This window comes from Boleophthalmus pectinirostris, unplaced genomic scaffold (assembly GCF_026225935.1).
Source record: "Boleophthalmus pectinirostris isolate CB_2022bp ecotype Guang Dong unplaced genomic scaffold, ASM2622593v1 HiC_scaffold_6, whole genome shotgun sequence".
NCBI classification, from domain to species: Eukaryota; Metazoa; Chordata; class Actinopteri; order Gobiiformes; family Gobiidae; genus Boleophthalmus; species Boleophthalmus pectinirostris.
In genome coordinates this window covers 31,056,589-31,079,936 of record NW_026571447.1, presented here as the reverse complement: position 1 = coordinate 31,079,936, position 23,348 = coordinate 31,056,589, and the positions used below count along the sequence as shown (strand labels likewise).

At 39.7% G+C, this 23,348-nt stretch overlaps 1 protein-coding gene across 8 annotated transcripts in view; it reads left to right on the top strand.

Annotated features, from left to right (window-relative positions):
- Positions 1-5,425: 5,425 nt before the first annotated feature.
- Positions 5,426-23,348, top strand: part of chd4b (chromodomain helicase DNA binding protein 4b) — a 41,903-nt gene continuing 23,980 nt past the window's right edge. For 2 of the 8 annotated variants that reach the window (XM_055163688.1, XM_055163684.1), the window contains exons 1-21: positions 5,427-5,652; positions 5,927-6,124; positions 6,586-6,710; positions 8,475-8,720; positions 9,817-9,932; positions 10,571-10,670; positions 14,239-14,413; positions 14,764-14,873; positions 14,957-15,080; positions 15,403-15,572; positions 17,083-17,328; positions 17,696-17,899; positions 17,972-18,183; positions 18,499-18,630; positions 18,698-18,797; positions 19,128-19,319; positions 20,755-20,955; positions 21,328-21,465; positions 21,815-21,936; positions 22,292-22,465; positions 22,979-23,120. In XM_055163688.1, the coding sequence (XP_055019663.1) occupies positions 6,061-6,124; positions 6,586-6,710; positions 8,475-8,720; positions 9,817-9,932; positions 10,571-10,670; positions 14,239-14,413; positions 14,764-14,873; positions 14,957-15,080; positions 15,403-15,572; positions 17,083-17,328; positions 17,696-17,899; positions 17,972-18,183; positions 18,499-18,630; positions 18,698-18,797; positions 19,128-19,319; positions 20,755-20,955; positions 21,328-21,465; positions 21,815-21,936; positions 22,292-22,465; positions 22,979-23,120 (3,093 nt within the window). In that variant the 5' untranslated portion in view covers positions 5,427-5,652; positions 5,927-6,060. Of the gene's footprint in view, positions 5,653-5,926; positions 6,125-6,585; positions 6,711-8,471; positions 8,721-9,816; positions 9,933-10,570; positions 10,671-14,238; positions 14,414-14,763; positions 14,874-14,956; positions 15,081-15,399; positions 15,573-17,082; positions 17,329-17,695; positions 17,900-17,971; positions 18,184-18,498; positions 18,631-18,697; positions 18,798-19,127; positions 19,320-20,754; positions 20,956-21,327; positions 21,466-21,814; positions 21,937-22,291; positions 22,466-22,978; positions 23,121-23,348 lie in introns of all 8 variants that reach the window. The other 6 variants (XM_055163687.1, XM_055163682.1, XM_055163685.1 and 3 more) reach the window with 4 other exon arrangements.

Genomic DNA, 23,348 nt, shown 5'->3' with positions numbered 1-23,348 from the left:
CAAAATGTTGCATATAAGAGAAAATTTAACCCAATGAATAAGTAATAATTAAGAGCAAATGTGGATTTTTAAATTTAATCCAATATAAAACACAATTTAGTATAAAAAAGTATCCTAACTAAGTATGACTCAGCATCCACCTGTACGGCCGCGCATGTGAGAAAAAACACCTTCGCTAATGTTTAATTTTCCCAAACTTTGTTGCTCATTTTACGAGTTTGCCCCCTCCCTCCCGTGAGTGTCGCCTGCATTTGCCCCCGGGTTCCTCCTCTCTCCCTCTCCCTATATTGTCCAAGAAGAAGGGGTGACATTTAGACAAGGGGAAGAAAACACAGCGCCGTCAAATATTGAAACTGGGGCAAATAAATCACCACGTACACGGAGGAAGAGGAGGGTACGTGATAGACAAGGCGCTTAAACGCTGTTAGGAAATGCATGGAATATCGAGGAAGCTTCTAGTCAGTCTAGTTTAAGCAAATACTGAAACGCATGCATCTGGTGATTTTTGGGTTATTTTTCACTCCAGATGCCCTCCCTGATGTTAACCGGACACAAAAATCATCTCTAGCAGGGCTTTTATTACTTGAATTCTGAAAATGAATCATTATTATTATTAAGAAGAATAGTTTTGACTAGTTTAGGTGCATATTACAGAGAATATTTATATGATTTCTTCCTTAAAATGTACTTTTTTAATACCCAAATTTTTATTTTAATGCAAAAAAATCATTAAATTGAAAACTAGGATGAGCCCAAGGTGTGAAAATTGCAATTGTTTTATTTATATATTCATTTTTTAAATCAGTAAGAGCGCATTTATCATTTCGTACCATCTTTAAAATTAATATTATGAACTTAAATGCATACTATATTACTTTTTTGTGCATTTATTGAGAATATTCAAACACAATATTAGGTCTGGTGGATTTTGTTCACACCTGGATGAGTTAAAAATATATTTATGGCGTAGAATTTATTGAAGATCCTCGTCTAGGCGACTGTTTTTGGCTTTACATAAACTTTGATCTATAGTATATTTGTGTCTGGTGTTGACTCAGATGACTACACTTGTATGTGCGTTTACCTGAACCCTGTGACTCGCGGCGCCCCATCTGCAAAGACAGGTTCTTGTTAGGCCCCTTCTCTTGTGTTTGGGCCCATCCTCGTGTCGTTTTGCGCCTTTGTGTCCCCTGTTTCTCCAAATGACGTCTTCCGCAGTCTCCCACGGCGACTCCATGGCGACGAGGTGGTCACTGTCATGTCCGGCGCCTCTGTTATGCCCATCCTTTCACCTCACTCTCGTAAATAACTTTCCTTCTTTTTTATCTATCGTTCTCCAGTTTGGGGACATTTTATCATTCTGAAACGGCCTATAGGCTGGGTTCACGACGTTCTAAAATTTTTATGTCATAATTTCAGACGGGTAGAAAAAATATGTGGACCCTATTTCAATATATAATGTCATCTTTTTCAGTTTCAATATATTTTATGTTAACCTCTTAACGCCGACTGTAACAAATATGCAACAAACTTTTTGGATCAAGATAAAAGTCGAGATAGCAGCTGCATTCCCCCAGTGTCAGGACTTTCTTTGGCAAGCACTTGTTTCTAGTTGTCACAATTTGCAACATACCCACATTTCTATTTATTTATTTATTTGCTATAGTCAAATTAAAAATCTAAACTTAATTTACCATCTACTTAAAGGCAAACACACACACAAAACTACATAAATTCAGGCGTTAAGGGGTTAAAATAAAAATATATACTTTAAGGGCCCATATTAAGCTATTTTCTAATTTATGTTGCTGTTTCATCAAAAACACACCTGGAGTTGTGTTTTGTTTCATTCACACGTCAGACACACAAACCTGCAAATTTACTCCATGTTCTTGTCTCAAATGGTAAAAATCTTGTGGTAAATGGTAGGGGTTTGCAAAAATATCAAAATATCGATATATCGTACCGTTGTGATGACACAGTATTGATATCATGGGCTGCTGTATCGATATATCGCCAAGAGGATTTTTTGGTATATTTTACTAAATTATTTTGTTACAGTGCTACAGTTTTGTTGCTTGTTTAGAGGAAGACAACTCATGTTTGCGACACACTTCACATTTTCACAGGTTTTAATGATTAAAATGGGCGTGTTTCATATGAACTTTGAACAAGAAGTGGTTTAAGAAAGACTTTTAGTATTACAGCCATGATTTAGCCTTTATTTTTTATTGAAGCGTATTGAATTGATTTGAAATATATCGTATCAGATTGAAAGTGCACTGTATCGTATCGTGGCCTATGTATCGTATCGGCAACTTCTTCACAATACCCAGCCCTAGTAAATGGTCACATTTTTATATAACACTTTTACACGTCCAAGGCACTCAAAGCGCTTTACGTCAAGGAACCATTCACCTATTTACACAGACTCTAAGGGTGAGGTGGGTTAAGTGCCTTGCCCAAGGACACAACAACAGTATTCATCTGTGAGAGCTGGCAGTAGGTTTGACTGCTTAACAAGTGATGTTTTATTATGTCCAGAGCGGGATTTGAACCACTAACCTTCGGATCAGTGGACAAATGCTCCACCAATTGAGCTACTGCCGCCCTGTCGTGGTTGTGATGTCATGGTGTATTACAGGAAGTGCTCCACTGTGTTTTTAAACTCCATACACCTTCACAAGAATCATTTAGATAATTTCTGCCTTGGAGTTGCCAATCTCTACAGATGTAAAGGTAAAATGGAGTTGTTAACTTGAAAACCACTGCTTCATGACATCACAATGTGGAACAGAGCATTTAGAGCTTTGGAGATGCAGACAGACTAATAATAAGCGTTACTCAAACATGTGTGAATGAAACAAAAACACAACAACTAGAAGTATGTTTTTTGTTTTTGGAGGAGGAAGCAACATTCTGAAGCTCTCAAGAATCAACAGGACCTTTTAAATGAGCTGATATTTAAAGGTGCACTATGTAACTTTCTTGCTGGCATTCTTACAGTGAGCATCATCGCTTCCAATCTACATTCTGTTCGACGATTAAATCTGCAATTTTTAATTTGAAATCTTTTTAACCGTGTGAAGTTCTTTCAATGGAACAATTTAATCACTTTTCAATAATAAAGTGTAAAAATATTTGGATCAACATGGAACTTTATGTCAGTTTTTGTTTCATGTGGATAGGCCTGAGAATTTTAACTACAAAAAAAAGGTCAAAAAAGTCAAATTTAACCACAGAAAGTGACCTCCTTCAGCTTAAATTTAAACTATAAACTCTTAAGAACTCGTGAACCCAACCTGTTGGTGATTTACTAGAGTATGAGTATTTTGTTGAGGAATTTGATCTGCAGAAGCGGTTTGTCTGATCTGACGTCCGATGACTGGCCTCTTTCTGAAATGGTGACTCCATGATTCGCGTCAAGGTCATAGTGAGGCATGTGTGTCAGCAGCACCTGGCATCTGCATGTGGGGACTCGGAGGAGGACGGCACCTGTCTGAACCTGGAGACGATATCTTCAGCTCTGTGCACGGCCCTGCATCTGTGCCAACAAAGGGAAGAAGCCGTGAGAGCGCGAGTGTGTGCGGCGCGTGCTCATGAATATTATGGGATGGCAGCAGTGTTGTCAGGCAGGGAGCGGGGGGGCGGGCAGGAGGGGGGTCTCACACGGGGGAGGGGGCAGGGGGATGAACGGACCATGCATGAATATTATAGAACAATGAAGATGGCGCATTGGTTTGTATGTGAGGTGTGTGCGGGCGGCGCAGGAGTCGGAGGAGTAGGAGGAGGTGATGCGCGTGAACCAGTGAAGGGGCAGTCGAGCGAAAGTAACAGACGTGAGACAGACATAGGCTTTGTTGCTATGCAATCTGCATGTAAGTGTACAGTAGAGCAGCAGCAGCAGCAGCAGCAGCAGCATGCCCAGCGGAGACACTACAGGCCTCACAGAAGCAAGCACCTCACAATCAGAGACAGAGAGAGAGGGAGAGACAGAGGAACGAAGAGAGAGAGTAAGAGAGGCATGGAGAGAAAGAGGGAGAGACAGAGAGACACACACAAAAAGAGAAAAAGAGACACGAACAGAGAGACACAGAGACAGAGAGGGAGGGACAGAGAGAAAAAAAGAGAGACAGAGAGAGAGGAAGAGGGGCCTCAACAAGAAAAACAAAAAAGTGTTGTTGATGGTTGGGGAGTTTCTGTCAGTCTGCCCCAGGGCAGGTGTGGCTACAGTAGTAAAAGACCACTACAGAGTGTGGAGTGAGTGAATAATCCACTGTAAAACACACCTGGTGTATTAAAGGTGCGATATAAATCAATGGATCATTCTTATTTTATTTTTTAGATCAACAGTGTTTTTATCATTCATGAAAGTTTCTGCTTTGACCTGGAAAAATAAACATCCACCAAAACCAAATAAACTGTGTGTTTAGGCCCAGGCCTGAACTAAACAGAAGTGTGTGTATGTATCTGGATGTGTGCTTGTGTGTACTTGTGTCTGTGCTTGTGTCTGTGCTTGTGTCTGTGCTTGTGTCTGTGCTTGTGTGTGTGTGTGTGTGTGTGTGTGTGTGTGTGTGTGTGTGTGTGTGTGTGTGTGTGTGCGTGCGTGAGTGTTTGAAAGCTTACCTGTTGTATTGTTGTTGGTCCAGATGTGATTTGTCAGAGAACTGAAATTCATTGTCTGCTTCTACTAAACACAGATCACAGAGAATCTGGTTGTCATCTCTTTGACTTGTGGCCTTTAGACTTGACTCTGTGATGTGGCTCTTTCACACGGCTCTTTCTCTGCTGCTTCTGTTTCTGCAGGTTATGGTCACTGTGCCTTTTAAGAGCAGCTCTGCCCTGGGCCTCAGACCGGCCCTGGCCCTGGCCCTGGCCCTGCTCGTGGAGCTCACACCTGTTGGTTTCGTGTCAGGGACTGTAGGTCACACTGGTACAGACTGGTACTTCACAGAGCCTCACCTGTGGCCATAATGCTTCACCTGTGGCTCAGTTTGGACACAGTTTGGACCGTGGCCTGAGTCTGGTTTCAGGTGCCCCCTCTCAGAGCCCTGTGCCCCCTCAGTGCCCCTCACGCGGGCACGAGCCCTGATAGTGCAGACCATGTGCCCGCTGGCTTTTCTTTCTTGTCTTTTGGGGAGTTGCATATTATGGGATGCATGCCGCTGCTGGAATATTATGGTCTGTCGAGAGGGAGGGGGCGTCACCATGACAACATGGTTGCTATGGGCTGGGACAGGAAAGTAGCGCGTGCATGCACTGATCCCGTGCACGAGCGCGGCTGTGCACGCACGTGTTAGTGTACATGCGCGTGCGTGCGGAGGGGGTGGGGGCAGAGTATTATGGTCTGTCCGTTGCGAGGTAACTATGCAGAGTCCTGTGCAAGTGTGGGAGGGGGGATTATTATGGGATGTCTGCCCCCTTTGTGTGTGTGAGGATGTTAGCTAAGCTCTGAGGCTGGGGCAGAGAAAAGTGGGCACGGTGCGGCGTGTTTTGGGTCATTGACAGCTCTCTGAAGATTTCACCTTTCATTGATGAAACCGGCTTCAAACCGTCAACAAACGTCAACACGCGCAAAAGCTGAAGCAATTATTTCAGTGAAGAGCTCCTCGAGCTGGGACCGCGCGCACAGCACAAGTTCACTGGATCCAGGTAAGGTTTATATTATACAGTCTATGGTCCAAAGCTCCAACTTTGCTTTCGTGCGCTGTTCAGAGTCAGGATCTGCGAATGTGGCACTCACATGTCACTCTTTAGTCCTTTGGAAACCCTCCTCCCCTGCACCTGAAAAACACAAAACCTGAGCGTAAATTCATTGAACTTATAAGTTGTGACAGTCTGCTATCTGTAGTAATCTACGTGGTAAAATATAGACAAATGTAGTGCTTTAAAACAACAACCTTTCCTTTTCTTTCTGTATTTGCAGCGCGGTCGCCCCCTCCCGCTGGACTCCCCAGGTCCGCTCCGACCCACGTCATTTTCCCTCCTCCCTCAGCGGAGAGCAGCAGGCTTTAGGAGGGACTCTTCCACCGAGCAGCAGTCAAACCAGGCGCCGGGAAAATGTCTGGCAGCGAGGATGACAGGGAGGACTACGGAGCCGCGGAGGAGCACGCTCTTCTCCACGGTAAGCTCGGTTTATTGACCCCGTCGAAGCTCCGTGACCGACTCTGCCTCTGCGCGTAAAGCTAATGATCACGTTAGCTTGAGCTAGCCAGTACTCGACCGTGTCCGTCACTCGCCATGATTGTTTAGTTGCCGAACTTGGCCACTTGTGTCACGTTTTTACCGCTGTTATTACGCCCATTCTCTGCACGGACCGACCACGTGTATTTTCGTGACAGAGGGCGCGAGTTGTCAAAGTTTCAAAGGCAGACAACAGCAAAGTTTGACCCGGGATTGTTTTGGCGTTCAGTGTGTACGTTTACGCACGCTCCTCACGCGCACGTCCCTGGCTGGCGCGCACTGTTCTCGCGTGCACATGCCTCTCGTGCACTCCCCTCGCGCGCACGGCTGTTTGTTAAGTCGTGCCAGTGCGCGGTCAGCTCCTCTCCCTCTGTAATGATGATGATGTTGTGTTACCGGCAGACGAGGACGAGGCGGAGGATGCGGTGTGTGATGCAGAAGAAGCGCCCAAGTCCAAAAAGAAGAAGAAAGCCAAGAAGAGCAGCCGAGAGAGCCGGAGCAGCAAGAGACAAAGGCCCGTCAGAGAGGTACAGTATGCGCCTCATCCGACATGGTACCAGAGACAGTACAGCACAGTGGTACACAGGATTTACTTAAAGTGTGACACCAAAACAAAGTGAAGTCAACATGGATCATCTCACCTGAACATCTGAACACTGGTGAACTTACACTGTGATGTCCCTGTTATTAAAAAACACTAAAATGGTCCCAAATAATTTCAATTTTATTAAAAGAAGACAACAAGGATGTAACAATAACCAAAATATTGTGATATCATGTTGCTAAAAGTCTCACAATAATATCGTGGGCTGTCACAATATATCAAATTACAAGTTTCTTTGCTTAAATGCATGGTTTTATAGTAGCAACAGCTGATAAACACCAGGAACTACATATCCCATGATTAATTTCAGTGCAGACAACATGAAGAAATATGTTTTTAACTTGAATTCTTGAGATTACGACGACGGAAATAATTCACACCAAAATTTTGTCAAGGTATTTTAAAAGCAAAAAAAGTGTCACATCCACAATTATATTCACCTCTGCAAAATATCGCAATAAATATCGTACCGTGAGATGCATATCGTGATAATATCGTACCGAGAGATTTGGATATTGTTACATCCCTAGAAGGCAACCTTTATTTGTCCCACAATTGGGTCACTCCAGCGTAGCAACATAAAACTCAAGAACATCAGGCTGGGTAATGGGTATCATTAAGAAGTTGCCGACATGATACATACCTTGATACATAGGCCACGATATGATCTTGATGCAGTGAGCTTTCGATTCAGTACGATATATTTCAACTCGATTTGATACAGGTTCTGTAAAAATATTGGCTAAATCATGGCTGTGATACTAAAAGTCTTTGTTAAACCACTTCTTGTACAAAGTTAATATGAAACACAAAGATTTTAATCCTCAAAACAGTGAAAATGCGAATTGTGTTGAATAAATGAGTTTCCTTCTACTGAACAAGCAACAAAACTGTAGCACTTTAACAAAATAATTTAGCAAAATATACCAAAATACTCTTAGCGATATATTGATATAGCAGCCCACGATATCGATACTGTACATTAAACAATTCAATATAATGAGATTTAGATATTTTTGCACACCCCTAATCAAGAGAATAGAAATATGCAAAGAAAAATCGAGATAAATAAGTATTAAAACTAGACTTAAATCTAACGCAATACTGTACAGACCCCAGCATGATACTTTGCAAATTGTACTTCTAGCATCTTGTAATACATTAATATCCAAAGAAACATCTTTAAAACATTTAATATCAGTTTAATTATTAACCATGTCAATTCCAAAGCTTTACTACATTCATTCTAAGCTTGGTTTTAGCCCTTTGAATTTGGATGGTCTAAAAATAGTAAAATTTAACTTGTATAATATATCTATTTGTACAAATTTGTACAAAGGACAATTACCTGATGTGATTAGTGAATGCTGAGTACTCTAACATAATGACGCAGTTGCTTGAAGAGATAACGCAGTGAATTAAGTCCTGTAACTATATATTTTTTATAGTGGTCCAAACTTTCCTCACTTTCCTAATGCCTTTATTTATAGAGCCCTTTACAACACTCAAGGTGATTTAAGCGCTTCACAATAAAATCAAAACTATACAACTGTACTGGGGCAAAACAAATTCAACTTTATTACATGAGAAAATTGGATGCAGCTCCTTTAATGATATGGTTTGGTGATATTCCAGTATAGAATAGATAAACCATTTGTCTTAATGATTTTCTTTACGTTCCCAGCAGGAGTTGCCCGTCAGCTCTCCGGAGCCGCTGATGGAGGTGGAGACGATAGGGAGAGAAGCCGACGAAAGCATCGTGCGGTCAGAAAGTGAAGGCAGTGATTACGCTCCGGGAAGAAAGAAGAAGAAGCGATCAAGCAACGCGAAAGAGAAGAAGAAGAGCTCGGCTGCAGAGAAAGGAGGGTCCTCAAAAAGCAAACGCAAAGAGCCTGAGCCCGAAGAGGACGATGACGACGATGATGACTGTCAGGTACGGAGTGTGTTTATTAATTAGAGGCAGTGCTCATAAGGCATTAAAAGTGAATAATAATAATATGTTATACTTTCAAATGGAGGGCGAGGGAATATCCATGGGTTTCAGAATGGTAGAAAATTCAAAAACTTTGTCTTAGCCTTGAAAAAAGTCCTCAAAATGTTGCATAATAACAAAAAACTGAAACCCATGAATACTACACAGTGCACATTTTTGAAGGAAATACACTGAAACTTATATTTTTTGTTGGGATTTAAGGTTCAGGCTTTCAACTAAAAACTAACTATGGTGCCTGTAGACTAAGGATGTAACAATAACCGAAATATCATGATATTGTATCGTCAAAGTTCTCACAATAATATCGTGGATCATCATCATATATCGAATTATAAGTCTCTTTGTTTACATTAGGAGTTATGGCGCAGCAATAGCTAAAAAAAGACAGAGGGAACTACATAGACCATGATCCTTTGCTCCTATTCAGTGCAGACTACATGAAGAAATAACAGTTCTAATCACTTTTAAGTCTTAGTTTTTTGGATTAAGGCTTGTCAAGGCATTTTAAGAGGAAAAAGTAGTATATTAACAGTTTTGTTTGTAAGCCTCCACAAAATATTGCAATAAATATCATACTGTGAGATGTATATCGTGACGATATCGTATCGTGAGACTTGGATATCGTTACACCCCTACTGTAGACTCTTCTAATAGCCACATGTTTAGAAAAGTTACACACCCATCCTGGTACAGATCTACAGATAGTTTTATTTTGGAATGAGGCAGCAACACACTGAAACAAATGGTTTGAATAATCACCCCACAAAAATCTTATAGCAAAAGTCTGTGAGTTCCTGTTTTTTGTTGATCCAGGTTCAGTAATTACAAACATATTAACCATAAACCTGGTCAAAACATCTGCATTTTGACATTTAAAAGGCAAATTCTTCTGTTGTTTTCTGACCTGCCTTCCATCTCAAAGTTAAACTATCATCTTGTTACAATATTCTGACATGATATGAACACAACCTCCACAGTATTTCATTTTTAATTGCACTAAAACAACAAATTAATCTAAAACCAATTCAACCAACAGCCTAAAAGCTCCACACAGCTCCTGGAGGCCTGGGGCATGAAAGACATCGACCACGTCTTCACCGAGGACGACTACAACTCCATCACCAACTACAAAGTCTTCAGCCAGTTTGTCAGGTTTGTCATCTTACACTTTTTAAATTTTAACAATTTTTTAAATCGTAAAAGAAATAATCAAGATCTGAGATCCAGATTCAGTTTTTTTTTTTTATGTCAGTGATCAGTTTGGGTCTTTTTAGTTCAGACTTTGACTATTATTTGTGATAAATGGCAATAATTAAAAGTCTGTATTTTAGTGTCAGTGTTTTCTTTTGGAACATATTTTAAGTTGTAATTATTGAAAAAGTTATTTATGTACTGACCAAAGCTAACCTCTAGAAGAAGAAGTGAGTATTTGACTAAGGCTGTGCTCACTCTTATGTACACACACACACACACACACACACACACACACTCCCCCACACACCAACACAACCGGGACTAAGCCAGGGATTAAACCAACACTAGATCAGGACCAAACCAGGTCTGTTTCTGGCCTAAACTGAGCTCAGACAAGGACCAATTGTTCTAATTGCCACTGGAAAAGGAAGCACACTTGAAAGGAAATACAAGTGCTCATATTATTCACAACAGAATCTGAAGAGACATTTTGTAACTGATTTGAACAAGAATTCTTATAATGATTAAATTTGTATGAATTGCCTGCAAGTTTTTACTGTAAACTGCATTATTGTTCTGTCTGTTTTGTTGTTCAGGCCCTTGATCGCAGCTAAAAACCCTAAAATCGCCGTGTCAAAGATGATGACTTTGATGATGGCCAAATGGAGAGAGTTCAGCACTAACAACCCACTGAAGGTATTTATGTTTGTTACAAGTCAACAAAGAAGTAGTAAAATAATAGTAAATATATAGTTAATATCTGGTTAATGCATTATTTTAGAAAGCAATATTCAAATCAGTAACAATTTCTTACTAAATTGTGCATTATGTTAATCAATATTACTTCCAAGTTTTGACGCTGTAGTGAAAAAATACTTTAAGTTTTGTTCATTTTTTGACTGAGAAGACCAGTCTTTTTGTGATTCATGATTTCCTTTAATCCTTATTAATGTAACTCATTTTATAGCAACATCTTTATAAATGCATCAAATCAAATCCCACATAAGTAAATATTTGGCTCTCTGAGGAACACCAGATTTATTTATTTATTTTTTTAACTTTATTTTTATTAAGATTAAAGTTTAAGATATCCCAGCTTGTACATCATAGTCAATTATAAAGCTGATTACACATTTAGGTCTGAATCGACATAAGTACATTTAGAGACCAAACAGTATAGATAAAAACAATATTAATAACAGAAACAAATATGCATATACAATTATAATAATATATATTTATAAAATGACATAAATAAATAAATAACAAATAAATAAATAAATAATAACATAAAATAAATAATAATCATAATTAAACATAATAATTAAAAAAAATACTAAGCTTGCTGGAATAATAGAGGAAACATGGGACACCATTTTGTAATGAAGTGCTCTCTGTGAAGTCTCAAAGAATAAGTGATTTGCTCCATGTAACAAATCTCTCTCACCTTTTCAATCCAAATGTAAAAAGTGGCGCAGATCACGGCTCAACCATTTAATAGTAATGAAGTAACTAAGTAAGTACAGTGCAGCAGTCAGTAAAATTATACATTTTTTACCATTTCCTCCAAAACAGTATCACTAGATTTAAACACTGGTAGAACCGCCGTCACACCTTGACGATTTAGAAAACGTATGCCGATGTATGAAAAATTGGGCAAATACAGTGTCGTACGTCGGATAAATTCTAGGTAAGTCTTGTATAAGTTATGAACACGCTGAAGCACGCTGGCATACGGCGACATACGGCAAGCTCGTCGAAAAATTTTGAGCATGCTGAAAATTTCTCGAAGTATGTCAGCGTATGTCCTGCACACGCAGACCATAAGTTGTAGGTAAATTATACGATTGTTGACACACGTTAATTGTAAGTTTCTCATAACGCCAAATACGTTGAGAAAATGTCTAGCGTTCACATAACTTATGAGTAACGTGCTTTGAACCTATGTGTAACTTATATAGAACTTATCTCCAACACATATTGACGTATGCAGACGTATTTGACATGTTCCAGACGACCACAGAAGTTACTGAACGTGTTTCTAACTTGTAGCTGGGCCCGGTCAAGCAGAAGTAAACAGCAAGGCCAAAAATTCAAGTTAATGCATCTGATATAAAAATGTATTCAACAGATAGCATATGTACTCTAGTTTATGAAACTGTTTACCTTTTTTCTGTACCATTTTTGGTTCTAAAGTTACATACGTTTTAAACAGACCATGTATGAAACATGGAACAAAAATTATTTCCCAAATTTCAAAGACCTGAAAATCATGTAAATAAATGGATGTATTTCATAATATCTTGTGTTATTCGATCTTTGAACTGTTGATGAAGGAACATGATTTTTCAAAAAAAAAAATTAAAATTTAAATAATAAAAAATTTGCTTGGAAGGACTGACATATTTTATAGAAATAGTTTCCTTTCATTTTGAAGTAATATTAAAATTTTCGGAAGAAAAAAGCTGACAAATTATCCACAATCATGCACCTTCTACTTGCTTGCACAATTTTCCTCCGTTACTTTTCCCTCCGTTACCATGACCTTTCTTTCTGAATAAGAGCTATTTGAATGTAAAAAATCTGCCCCTTTTTCTCTCCGTTACCGCTTGACCGGACCCAACTACCGTATAATGGTGTATTGGCAGCGTTTAGGAGAATCGGTATAAAAATGAGGAGGAAACAGTCAGACTTTGTGCTCCCATATATCATAAGAGCCGATGCAAAACACTTGATCAGAGAATACTTCGGCCACAGAGGATATCAGACAGTGGGAAAATGTCCTCACTGAGAGCCGTAGGAAAGAGCGTCACGTTGGCGATCTGCGGAGAACAGCACACAGCCTAACCGATCAATGCACTGCGCCAGCTCAATAAGAAGACTTTATTACTCACCCTGTATTATCCATAGAATTTGTCCTCTGCAAATAATGACATCCAGTCGACAACACCGCGCTATTAATCCATTTGAGTCGTTTTTTGAAAGTAAAAAAGCGAGAGTCGCACGTGTGTTTGTTTACGTCCAGCGCGCGCGTGTGAAGCTGCAGTTTAGCGATAGTGACTCTACTTCCTGTGGACTTTATCTCCAATCTTTTATGCTTTAAAAATCATGCATCTGAAGTATTGCACCACGGTTCACAAATAATAATCACTCAGTTTTGACTTGAAGTGCAGTGGCGAGTGGTTTTACTGTAGACAGGAAACAGCGGACGGGATCGCGCTCACAACTTTACAGCCTGTGGTCCGCAGACAGATCCCGCTGCTCTGACCTGTCAATTAGGGTGACCATATTTCCGTTTGTAAAAACCCGGACACCTTGGGGGGTCAGTCGTGGATTAGTCCTCCTCTTCAGTCCTGGAATCAGTCCTGGGTTAGTCCTGGTTTAGTCTTGGTTCAGTCCGTGGCGTAGGCAGCGCAATAGTTTGATATAATCTCCTGTTAACGGGCAGGTGCGGTCCTGTCCTGCGGGGGTGCGGTGTTTGTACTGGGGGTCTCCAAAAACTGGACCCGTGCGGGACTCTGCGCTGTCGGCTCCATTACGGAATAAATTAATCTTCAGTTCGTTACATAAAGAAGGAGGAAAATAACAAAAGGACGACAGCAGCAACAAGTTTTAAGAAGGAAGTAAAAAGGGTTGCACCTGTCCTATCTGAGAAAAGTGCATAAAGTTTGTGCTGAGGGGTTTTACAGACTTAAAACAGATAGAATAATTGTAAAATATAAAGTTGATACTTCGCGGATTTCACCTATCGCGGGTTACGGGGACGCCCCGGACAGGACCCAAAATACAGACATGTCCGGGGAAAAACGGACGTTTGGTCACCCTACTATCAATCGATCTGTTGCATTGAGCACCATATACAGACAGAGATTGATATGATTGATATATGATTTAAATTGTCGATCGGCTGCCTTTTAATTGGAAACGAGACGACGATACGCTGCCGTGCGCTGTGCAGAGGTTAGACTGTTGTGGCATAAGTTGTGGACGCTGGCAACACGCTAAGCATTAGTTGGTATAAGTTATCTATAAGTTATCAAAACGTTCTATATAAGTTACTAATACGTTATGTTTACGCCCAAATCGTTATAAATACACTGTGTTTACGCTCAAAATTGAAAAAAAAAAACATCGATGGTTCAGCTTATGGCAACGTTTTGGGGAAATAGTCAAGGTGTGACAGGGCCTTAATGTACCATAGCTTGAGAAATACAAGTATGTGATGTAATTATAATGTATTGTAATATTATATTGTTTCTTTTAGGGTTGTGCCACAGCTAACGCCGCCTTGGCCACCGCTAACGTGGCTGCAGCCGTGGAGAACATGGTGGCTTCAGACGTGGGACCAGAGAACGGATCAGCCTCGTCTCCTGCCTCCGCCCCAGCACCTCCCCCTGTTCCCCCTCCTCTGCGAAAGGCCAAGACCAAAGAGGGAAAAGGTACTGGGCTGTTACTCTTACAAATACTCTTACTTCAGTATAAGTTGCTCCAGTTACATTTTTACTCTCAACTTTAGTAATTTTTTGGGCCACTACTTTGTACTTCTACCTCTGCTGACCTCCGCTTATCTTTGTACAGTCATCTTAAAGGTCAAATATATTGTGCATAATTTAACATTTTATATTGTTTCCTCATCAAAAACATGTCTGGAATTATACTTTTTACTTGTAGTTCAAAAAGCCTAATGCATAATGTACTAATTTGAACATGTTTAACTTGCATATTACTCATATTCTCACATTATCTTCTAAAATATCAGTCTTCGCTAATTAATTTTTAAATATTTCAGGTCCAAATGCAAGAAAAAAGTCCAAGTCTAAGGCTCCACTGAAACCCAAACCCAAAAAGGTGGCACCACTTAAAATCAAACTGGATGGTATCAAGAGGAAACGCTCATCTGTAAGAAATACTTTATGTTATTGTAATACTTTTTTAATTTATGTAACGTCGTTTAATTTCTTTGTCTTGTTTTATTTCCTCAGAGTGATGAAGATGAGCCAGACGCAGACAGTGATTTTGACAACGGCTCGTTCTCTGTGTCCGATGGCTCCAGTCGCAGCAGCCGACCCAAGAAGAAGTCCAAGAATGCAAAGAAAAAGAAGAAAGGTCAGTAGATTCATTTCACCAGAACGACAAACCACTTTTCTAATCAATCTTGACAAACTGATGATTAACGGAATTGAAAAGGATAGATATAGCAGTTTGTTACAGACAGCTACTGACAAATTGCATAGTTTAAGAATCAGAAAGCTTTATCTGGAGTGTGAAGAGAACGTGAACTATTTTATAATAAAAAAGTTCAAAGAGTCCTAAACTAGCAAATGCCTATGTCTAGACAACTTTTAAAACCATTAAAATCTGCACATTTCAGGAGTTTGTAAATATATGTAGGTGTTTTTAGTTTTCTTTGTGGTATGTCCCCCAGTAGAAACAGAAGACGGTGATGGATATGAGACGGATCACCAGGACTACTGTGAGGTGTGTCAGCAGGGAGGGGAGATCATCCTGTGTGACACCTGCCCCAGAGCCTATCACATGGTCTGCCTCGACCCAGACATGGAGAAGGCCCCAGAGGGCAAGTGGAGCTGCCCGCACTGCGTGAGTACCACTCTGTCCAGGAGTCAGAAGAGGCGGTTTTCAGAGAACGTGATGATACCGTACTTTCAAGGCTCTCAAGTTTTTCCCACATTGTACTTTGTCATGAAATATCCAAAAGGTGAATTCACAAATGTTGAACTTGATCCCTTTAATTAATGACTACACCCTAGACCTGTATTACAACACAGACACAACAATGTTAATTTTAGCTCCCCCCGAAATCTGAAAACCAACGAAGTGGTCGACTATACCAAAGATAATTCGTGTATCATTCGTTCATTAGTTTTTCAAAATAAAACTAAAAATAAGAAAATGAAAAAAAAAAAAAACAGCTATTTTCTTCATTATTTGTCTCCAAAACCAAATCATTTCCTGTTTCACTCTTAAACTGTGATGCCGGACTTTTGCACCGCACACGGAGTAATCCAGGACTAAAATAGGACTAAACCAGGTCTAAACCGGTCGCAATCCTGGTCTCAGTCCTGCTCTGGTCCCGGTCTCAGTCCTAATCCTGGTCCTGATCCTGGTCTCGGTCTCAGTTCTGGTCTGGTCCTGGTCTGGCCCCGGTCTCAGTCCCAGTCTCAGTCCTAAATCTGGACTAAACCAGGACTGAACCAGGACTGTCGGAAATGGGAAACGACCGTTATCTTTTTTTTCCATTATTCATTTAAACACAAAATCGAAAACTGAAAAAAAACAAATTGTTATCTGTTTCTTTCATAGTTTTTTTTTGTTTTCTTATTTTTGGTTTTATTTTGAAAAACGAATGATACATGGATTAAAGATCAGTGTGGCAGGATTTCATGCACCGATTATTTAAAAAGCTGCATGTCAGTAAATTAATTTAGCAGAAATTATGGATTTTTTTGCCTTAATTAACCTGTAACATTTGGATATATCATGTAACCTGCATTTACAAATGTTTTAGGGATGCAACAATCATATCTTTATACATGGGTCACGATATCAGTACAATTTTGATATAACAAATCTTTCCTCTTATTATTTTTAGAGTAATTATCAATAAACTTTGTATTATCTGTTCAAATATAGCAGAGTTAGGCCTTATTGTAGCTGTTTTCTTCCATATATCTAAAAATGGGACTCAATAAACACACGAAATTAGGACTGTTACCCTAGCAATTAACAATTCAATCTTCAGTCTTTAATTCAATGTGAAAAAAGTTCTCAAAATGTTGCGTATCACAGGAAACTGAATCAATTAAATGCCACATATATCTGTAAATCGTATTGTATCTTATCGAACCATTTGATATTATATATAGTTTTGTTGCATTCCTAAAATCTGCGTGCCTTTTCAACTTTCAATTTATTCAGTGTTTCCATATTTTTCATGTTGTATCCATCCACCCCACCCTTCCTCTCCTGGTCTCTCACCTCGTCCTCCTCACACACACATACTCTGTCTCCTTTTCTTTCCCCCTTGTGTCTCGTGCACCTCTGCTGCTCTCCGCCCCTCCCCCTCCCCAACTCTGCGTACGTGATCCAGGAGAAGGAGGGAATCCAGTGGGAGGCGCGGGACGACCTGTCGGAGGCGGAGGGTGAGGATGACGATGATCGTCAGGAGGATGGAGCAGAGGAGGAAGACGACCACCACATCGAGTATTGTCGCATGTGTAAAGATGGAGGAGAGCTGCTGTGCTGTGACACCTGCCCCTCCTCCTACCACATCCACTGCCTCAACCCCCCTCTGCCCGAGATCCCCAACGGAGAGTGGATCTGCCCCCGCTGCAAGGTCAGAGCCCAACAGAGCTCATCAGTCTGAAAATACACGGGTTCATATTTTGGCCAAGAATGGGAAATTTATTAGTTCTGTTGCGTTTTGGACAATCCCTAATAATAATGACTCTAACAACTTTTTGTGTTTTTCTGTACTACAATAAATATTGAGCTGTAGAGGGTTCAGTAAATCATTTTGTATGGCTTATTTTAGATACAAAAGTTAAAGGTGTTTAATTTAGCAAATTTATTTTTTGCAGCTCATGTTGTGTCAGGTTCTGTTTTTGTTGTTTATCTTTGTATTTTCTTCATCAATGTGACGCACTTCAAAGTTGGTTATTGTGACAGGCCTGCTAATAATAAATGTACCATTACTTTTACAGTGTCCACCCCTTAAAGGCAAAGTGCAGAAGGTCCTGACATGGCGCTGGGGCGACCCTCCTCCCCCCACCCCTGTCCCACGCCCCGCAGACCTGCCTGCAGACGCCCCAGACCCCCCTCCTTTGGTCGGCCGCCGTGAGAGGGAGTTCTTTGTCAAATGGTGCAACCTGTCGTACTGGCACTGCGCCTGGGTGCAGGAGCTGCAGGTGAGGGGTCAGAGGTCATAGTTAATTTTCACCTGTTGGACACAGACAGTGATGTTGTGGTTTTCTCCTCAGCTGGAGCTGAACTGTCAGGTGATGTTTCGAAACTACCAGAGAAAGACAGACATGGACGAGCCCCCTCCTGTGGACTTTGGAGGAGATGGAGACGACGACAAGAGCACGAAGCGAAAGAACAAAGACCCCCTGTACACGCGCATGGAGGAGGACTTCTATCGCTTCGGTGTGAAGCTCGAGTGGCTGATGATTCACCGCATCCTCAATCACAGGTACAGATATTACTCCTATGTGTAAGAAAGAGGACTGTCTCATGCTCACAGCAGCAGGCGCTCAATAGGTGTGTGCAGGGCACACTAACCCAAAGGTTAGTGGGAAGATCTCAGATCCAATCTATTAGTTTTTCAGTTGTGTCCTTGGGCAAGACACTTAACACTCCAGTGTCTGGTACACTTGTGTTTGAATGTGTGGGGTTGTTAACACTGAAGTTTTACTCAGCCGTATTATCCAAGGTATATGTCTGTCAGTCGTTTTGGAAATTGTTACCATAATAATAATAATGGTTCTTTTCTTAATTTGTTTTTTAGTGTTGATAAGAAAAACAACGTTCACTACCTGATCAAATGGAGAGACTTGCCCTGTGACCAGTCGACCTGGGAGAGTGAAGACATGGACATCCCAGATTATGACTCTTACAAACAAACATACTGGAACCACAGGTATAAAATAGTTTATTCTTATTATTATCTTATATTCTTTAAATGTTATTAACTCTTTCTTCTCCAGGGAGCTGATGATGGGTGAGGAGGGCCGACCAGGCAAAAAATTCAAAAAGCAAGTCAAAATTAAAAAAGCAGAGAGACCTCCAGCAAATCCAGTCGTAGATGTAAGTTTTTCATTTTGTCTTTTTTAACTTTTAGTTTTAGTTTTAGGTTTGGTTTGGGCAGATTGGTCTGACGTGACTGAAAAACTAAATCAAGATCAAAACTAAACAGGATTAAAATATTAAAAACCTTACATTTAGATCAGAAGACATACAATTTTATTTAATTTGTTACATATTACACATTGTTCATGTTATTGCAATTTCAAGTTTCAATCAAATTATTTCCAAAGCACATTTTAAAACAGCCAAAGCTTACCAAATAATGAACCACAATAATGCAATAAAACCAGAAATCAATTTAAATATTTTCTTTTCTAATATTTTTCCTAGCCCACTATAAAGTTTGATCGTCAGCCGGAGTATCTGGACAGCACTGGGGGGACGCTGCACCCGTACCAGCTGGAGGGTCTGAACTGGCTCCGGTTTTCCTGGGCTCAAGCCACGGACACAATCCTCGCCGATGAGATGGGACTCGGAAAAACTGTCCAGACCGCCGTGTTTCTGTATTCACTGTACAAAGAGGTGAGATTTTAGACATGATTGGCCTTATTTATGAATGTTTCTTAAACACACAAGATTTGTTAAATGTACAAACTTTTTATCTAAGTACTTTTATTGAGAAAATCTAATGTACCCTATACTTCTGTTGTTTTTTTTTGCTATTGTCATTTCACAAACTGCTGATAGCTCGCAGTAAAAGCCTGGTTGGTTTACACTGCAGTGCACAAAACACAAACAGCCTCTGATTGGTCAATGCATCTGTCAGTCATTAAATAAAAAGCTTATTTTTTCATATTTTTGGGTTAGAGATGAGGACACGTAGCCACAGAATTCAGCTGATTCTGAATATTATAAAACTCAAAATACAAGAACCCAAATCCAATTCCAGTCTGAGTCTAAATTGCACATTTTTATTTTAGTTTTATTGTGTGTGTAAAATATGATTTCATAGTTGTTACATCTCTGTTCTGCTTGTCCTCACTCTTTGGGCCCTACTGAGATTCCCTTCATTAGAACTTGAGTCAGACAGAAAGAAAATCATTATTTCTGTATCACATAAATTGTTCTTTACATTGATGATAGAATGAGTACAGTGACATTACGCATTAGGCTGAGAAGTAGGGATGGGCATGATTAGTCAACTAATCGATAATTGTTCATTAAGAATTTCTTTGATTATGTTAATTTTTAATCAGCAAACTGAATGTAGGTTGCTGCACGTAGAGACGAAGCTGTATCTGACAGAGCAAACACTGAAGTTTCGGCCTCACAGTCCAACGTTTCGGCTTTGGCACCTCCTTGGAGATCAATGAGTGCGTTTACATGCACATCAGTGTCTCGGTTTTGTCATGTTGCATGTTTACGCAGTTTCCTGGTTACTACAACATAAGAGTTGCGCTAAACCTGCACACGTATGATCTCTGAAAACATGAACCATCTCCAATGTGACACACACACACACACACACACAGAACAGACTCACCATCAAAACCATCAACATCAACATCCCTCTGTCACAGAAAAAACACCTATATGCCACTGAGTTGTTTCCTTTAGTCCGACAGAAGCTGAACCGCATCAGCGCATAAGAGCCCTTGCTTAGTTTATACAAATTAGCCGTGCGGTTTTAAGTTTCATTTCTTGACTTACGCAAGAAATGAAACTTGTGCAAAGCTGCATTAAACACATTATAATCTCAAACAGGTTGATGTGGCTCTATAGTGGTTATGCTTTATATTTTGTAAAGTTGAGTTTACTTATGCAGATTAGTAATAGTAATAAAGATGATACTTTTAATATAAAAAGGTTAATGATTAATCGCAAATCGATAGTTAATTCTCCCGACGATCGATTAAGAATATTTCACTGAATTCCCATCCCTACTGAGAAGGCATCAGTTCAACTCATTATTCAACTAAACGTACACATAATGTTGACATATTTTTATATCGTTCAGGGTCACTCCAAAGGTCCGTTCCTGGTGAGTGCTCCTCTCTCCACCATCATAAACTGGGAGAGAGAGTTTGAGATGTGGGCTCCGGACATGTACGTGGTGACTTATGTGGGAGACAAAGACAGCAGAGCGGTCATCCGAGAAAACGAGTTCTCCTTCGAAGGCAACGCCATCAGAGGAGGCAAGAAAGCATCCAAAATGAAGGTAAAGAACAGAATTATTATCTTGTGTTGCTAAGAGTTTAAAGTAAAAGTATGTAGCTTGTAGTGTTACAGTTTTGTAAAACGTACTACTACAATCACAACTGAACCTGGGTTTACCATGGTAGAGAAAGTTTTTCTGGTTCTCAGTTTATTGACAGGCCTCAGGTGAAGCTCAGAACCTCCAGAAATCTGATTAATGATTGGCTGCTTTTGCTAAGGTTTTTGAACTCATGGATAAATCAGCATTACATTTATTTATCAGTAAATGAGATATTTGATTTGAACATCTTAACCTCATATGTTGAATATAAATAACAAATCTTACGTACACTTTTTTTAAACTGTACTTCTATAATTTCTTGTGCCCTAACAGAAAGACTCCCAGGTTAAGTTCCACGTCCTCCTGACTTCGTATGAGCTGATCACCATTGACCAGGCTGTTCTGGGCTCTATTGAATGGGCCTGTTTAGTTGTGGATGAGGCACACAGACTGAAAAACAACCAGTCCAAGGTACGAACAGCAACTTTTGTGCAAATGTTTAATATTACAGGACGTTTTTTGGGCCAGCATTGGTCAGTAAATAGTGTCGTTATAGACCAAAATAGCATATTGACCAAACCGATATCTTGGAACCGATATCCAATCCACGATAAATGTAAATATCGGTGCCCATATCCGATACTACTATTGTATCGGTGCGTCCCTCATTTTTTTCAAGTTAATTTTCCATGAAATGATCAAGCTTGTGTTTAAGAAGCGATGTATTGAAATGTGTAAAATAAACTAGGTCTGAACTCTAGATATTCCTTTTTGCAGTATAAATAACACATAATAATTTATTTTTCTGTTTGTCCCACAGTTTTTCCGAGTGTTGAACAACTACCCTCTACAACACAAGCTGCTGCTGACAGGAACGCCTCTGCAGAACAATCTAGAGGAGCTTTTCCACCTCTTAAACTTTTTAACTCCAGAGAGATTTAAGTCAGTACTTTCCCCTTTTTTAACTATCTTTCATACACATTTGCATGCACACATTAATGAAATTGTAATTATTATTTTATCAATGATTCCTTTTGTGGTTGATGCTGTTATTAAGCTTTTAAAATCCATAGCAAGAACCACAAATTGATGTTAAGTTGTACTAAAGTTTACTAATTACTTGCTTTCATTAAAATAATAGCAATATGTATTAAATATTTTTTGTGTGTGATTGTATAAGTATACAGCATGTTCAAAACAACAACAAAAACTGGTGCCAAATGACGGCTAAATTTCCAAAATCAGACAGATATGGGAAATTAGTCGATAACCATCCCTATTTTTTATCTCACTACAGTAACTTGGAGGGTTTCCTCGAGGAGTTTGCGGACATTGCAAAGGAGGACCAGATAAAGAAGCTCCACGACATGTTGGGTCCTCACATGCTCCGGAGACTGAAGGCCGACGTCTTCAAACACATGCCTTCAAAAACCGAGCTCATTGTCCGAGTCGAGCTCAGTCCCATGCAGAAGTAAGAACAGAAAATTAGCCACTGTTACGGGAAAATGGTGTGACAATAATAAAGAGAATGTGACAGTGCAGTGTCAAAATCTGTAAATGATCATAACCAGGTCATGTTTGCAAATGAGAATTGTTCTAAAACATTTTACCTAGATAAACACAGGTTAGACAGACAGAGAATAACACGGACTATTCAAATGTATTAAATTGGATGTTTCTTCGCCTCAAACTCATTAAACAACTAAAATACAAAAACAATCTTAGTGTTGCGGTGTAAAAGGGGGTCTACTCATATTATGATGATACTGGGATCAGTGGTCACTATTTAAAAAAAAAAAAAAAAACAAGTAAAATTGTAGAAGCACTTGGAGCACAATATTGTTTTAGATATTTGTGAATTTTTAAGTAAATATGTATGTCTCAAATAAATAGAATTAAATATGTATTGCCAAATAAAACATCAGTATATTCTGAGATTTCTTACCACACCTCTAATATGTCGCTGTTTTCTCATCCTGTTTAGAAAATACTACAAGTTCATTCTCACTCGTAACTTTGAGGCCCTGAACACTCGCGGCGGAGGAAACCAAGTGTCTCTCCTCAATGTGGTGATGGACCTCAAGAAATGCTGCAACCATCCCTACCTCTTCCCCGCCGCTGCCACTGTGAGTACTGCCCTCATTTTCTGCTCAGAGAAGTGCAGTAGATCAAATATATAAAGATCTGTTTGTTGTTGTTTGGAGGCATACAAATGTGGAATATTGAATATGTCTATGTAAAGCTGTATAATGGCTAAATAAAAATAGGGCCACATTGATTAATCTGAATAATCATGACGAATAGACAACAGAAATAATTGTTGACTATTTAAATAAGTTGTATCCTGATCATAA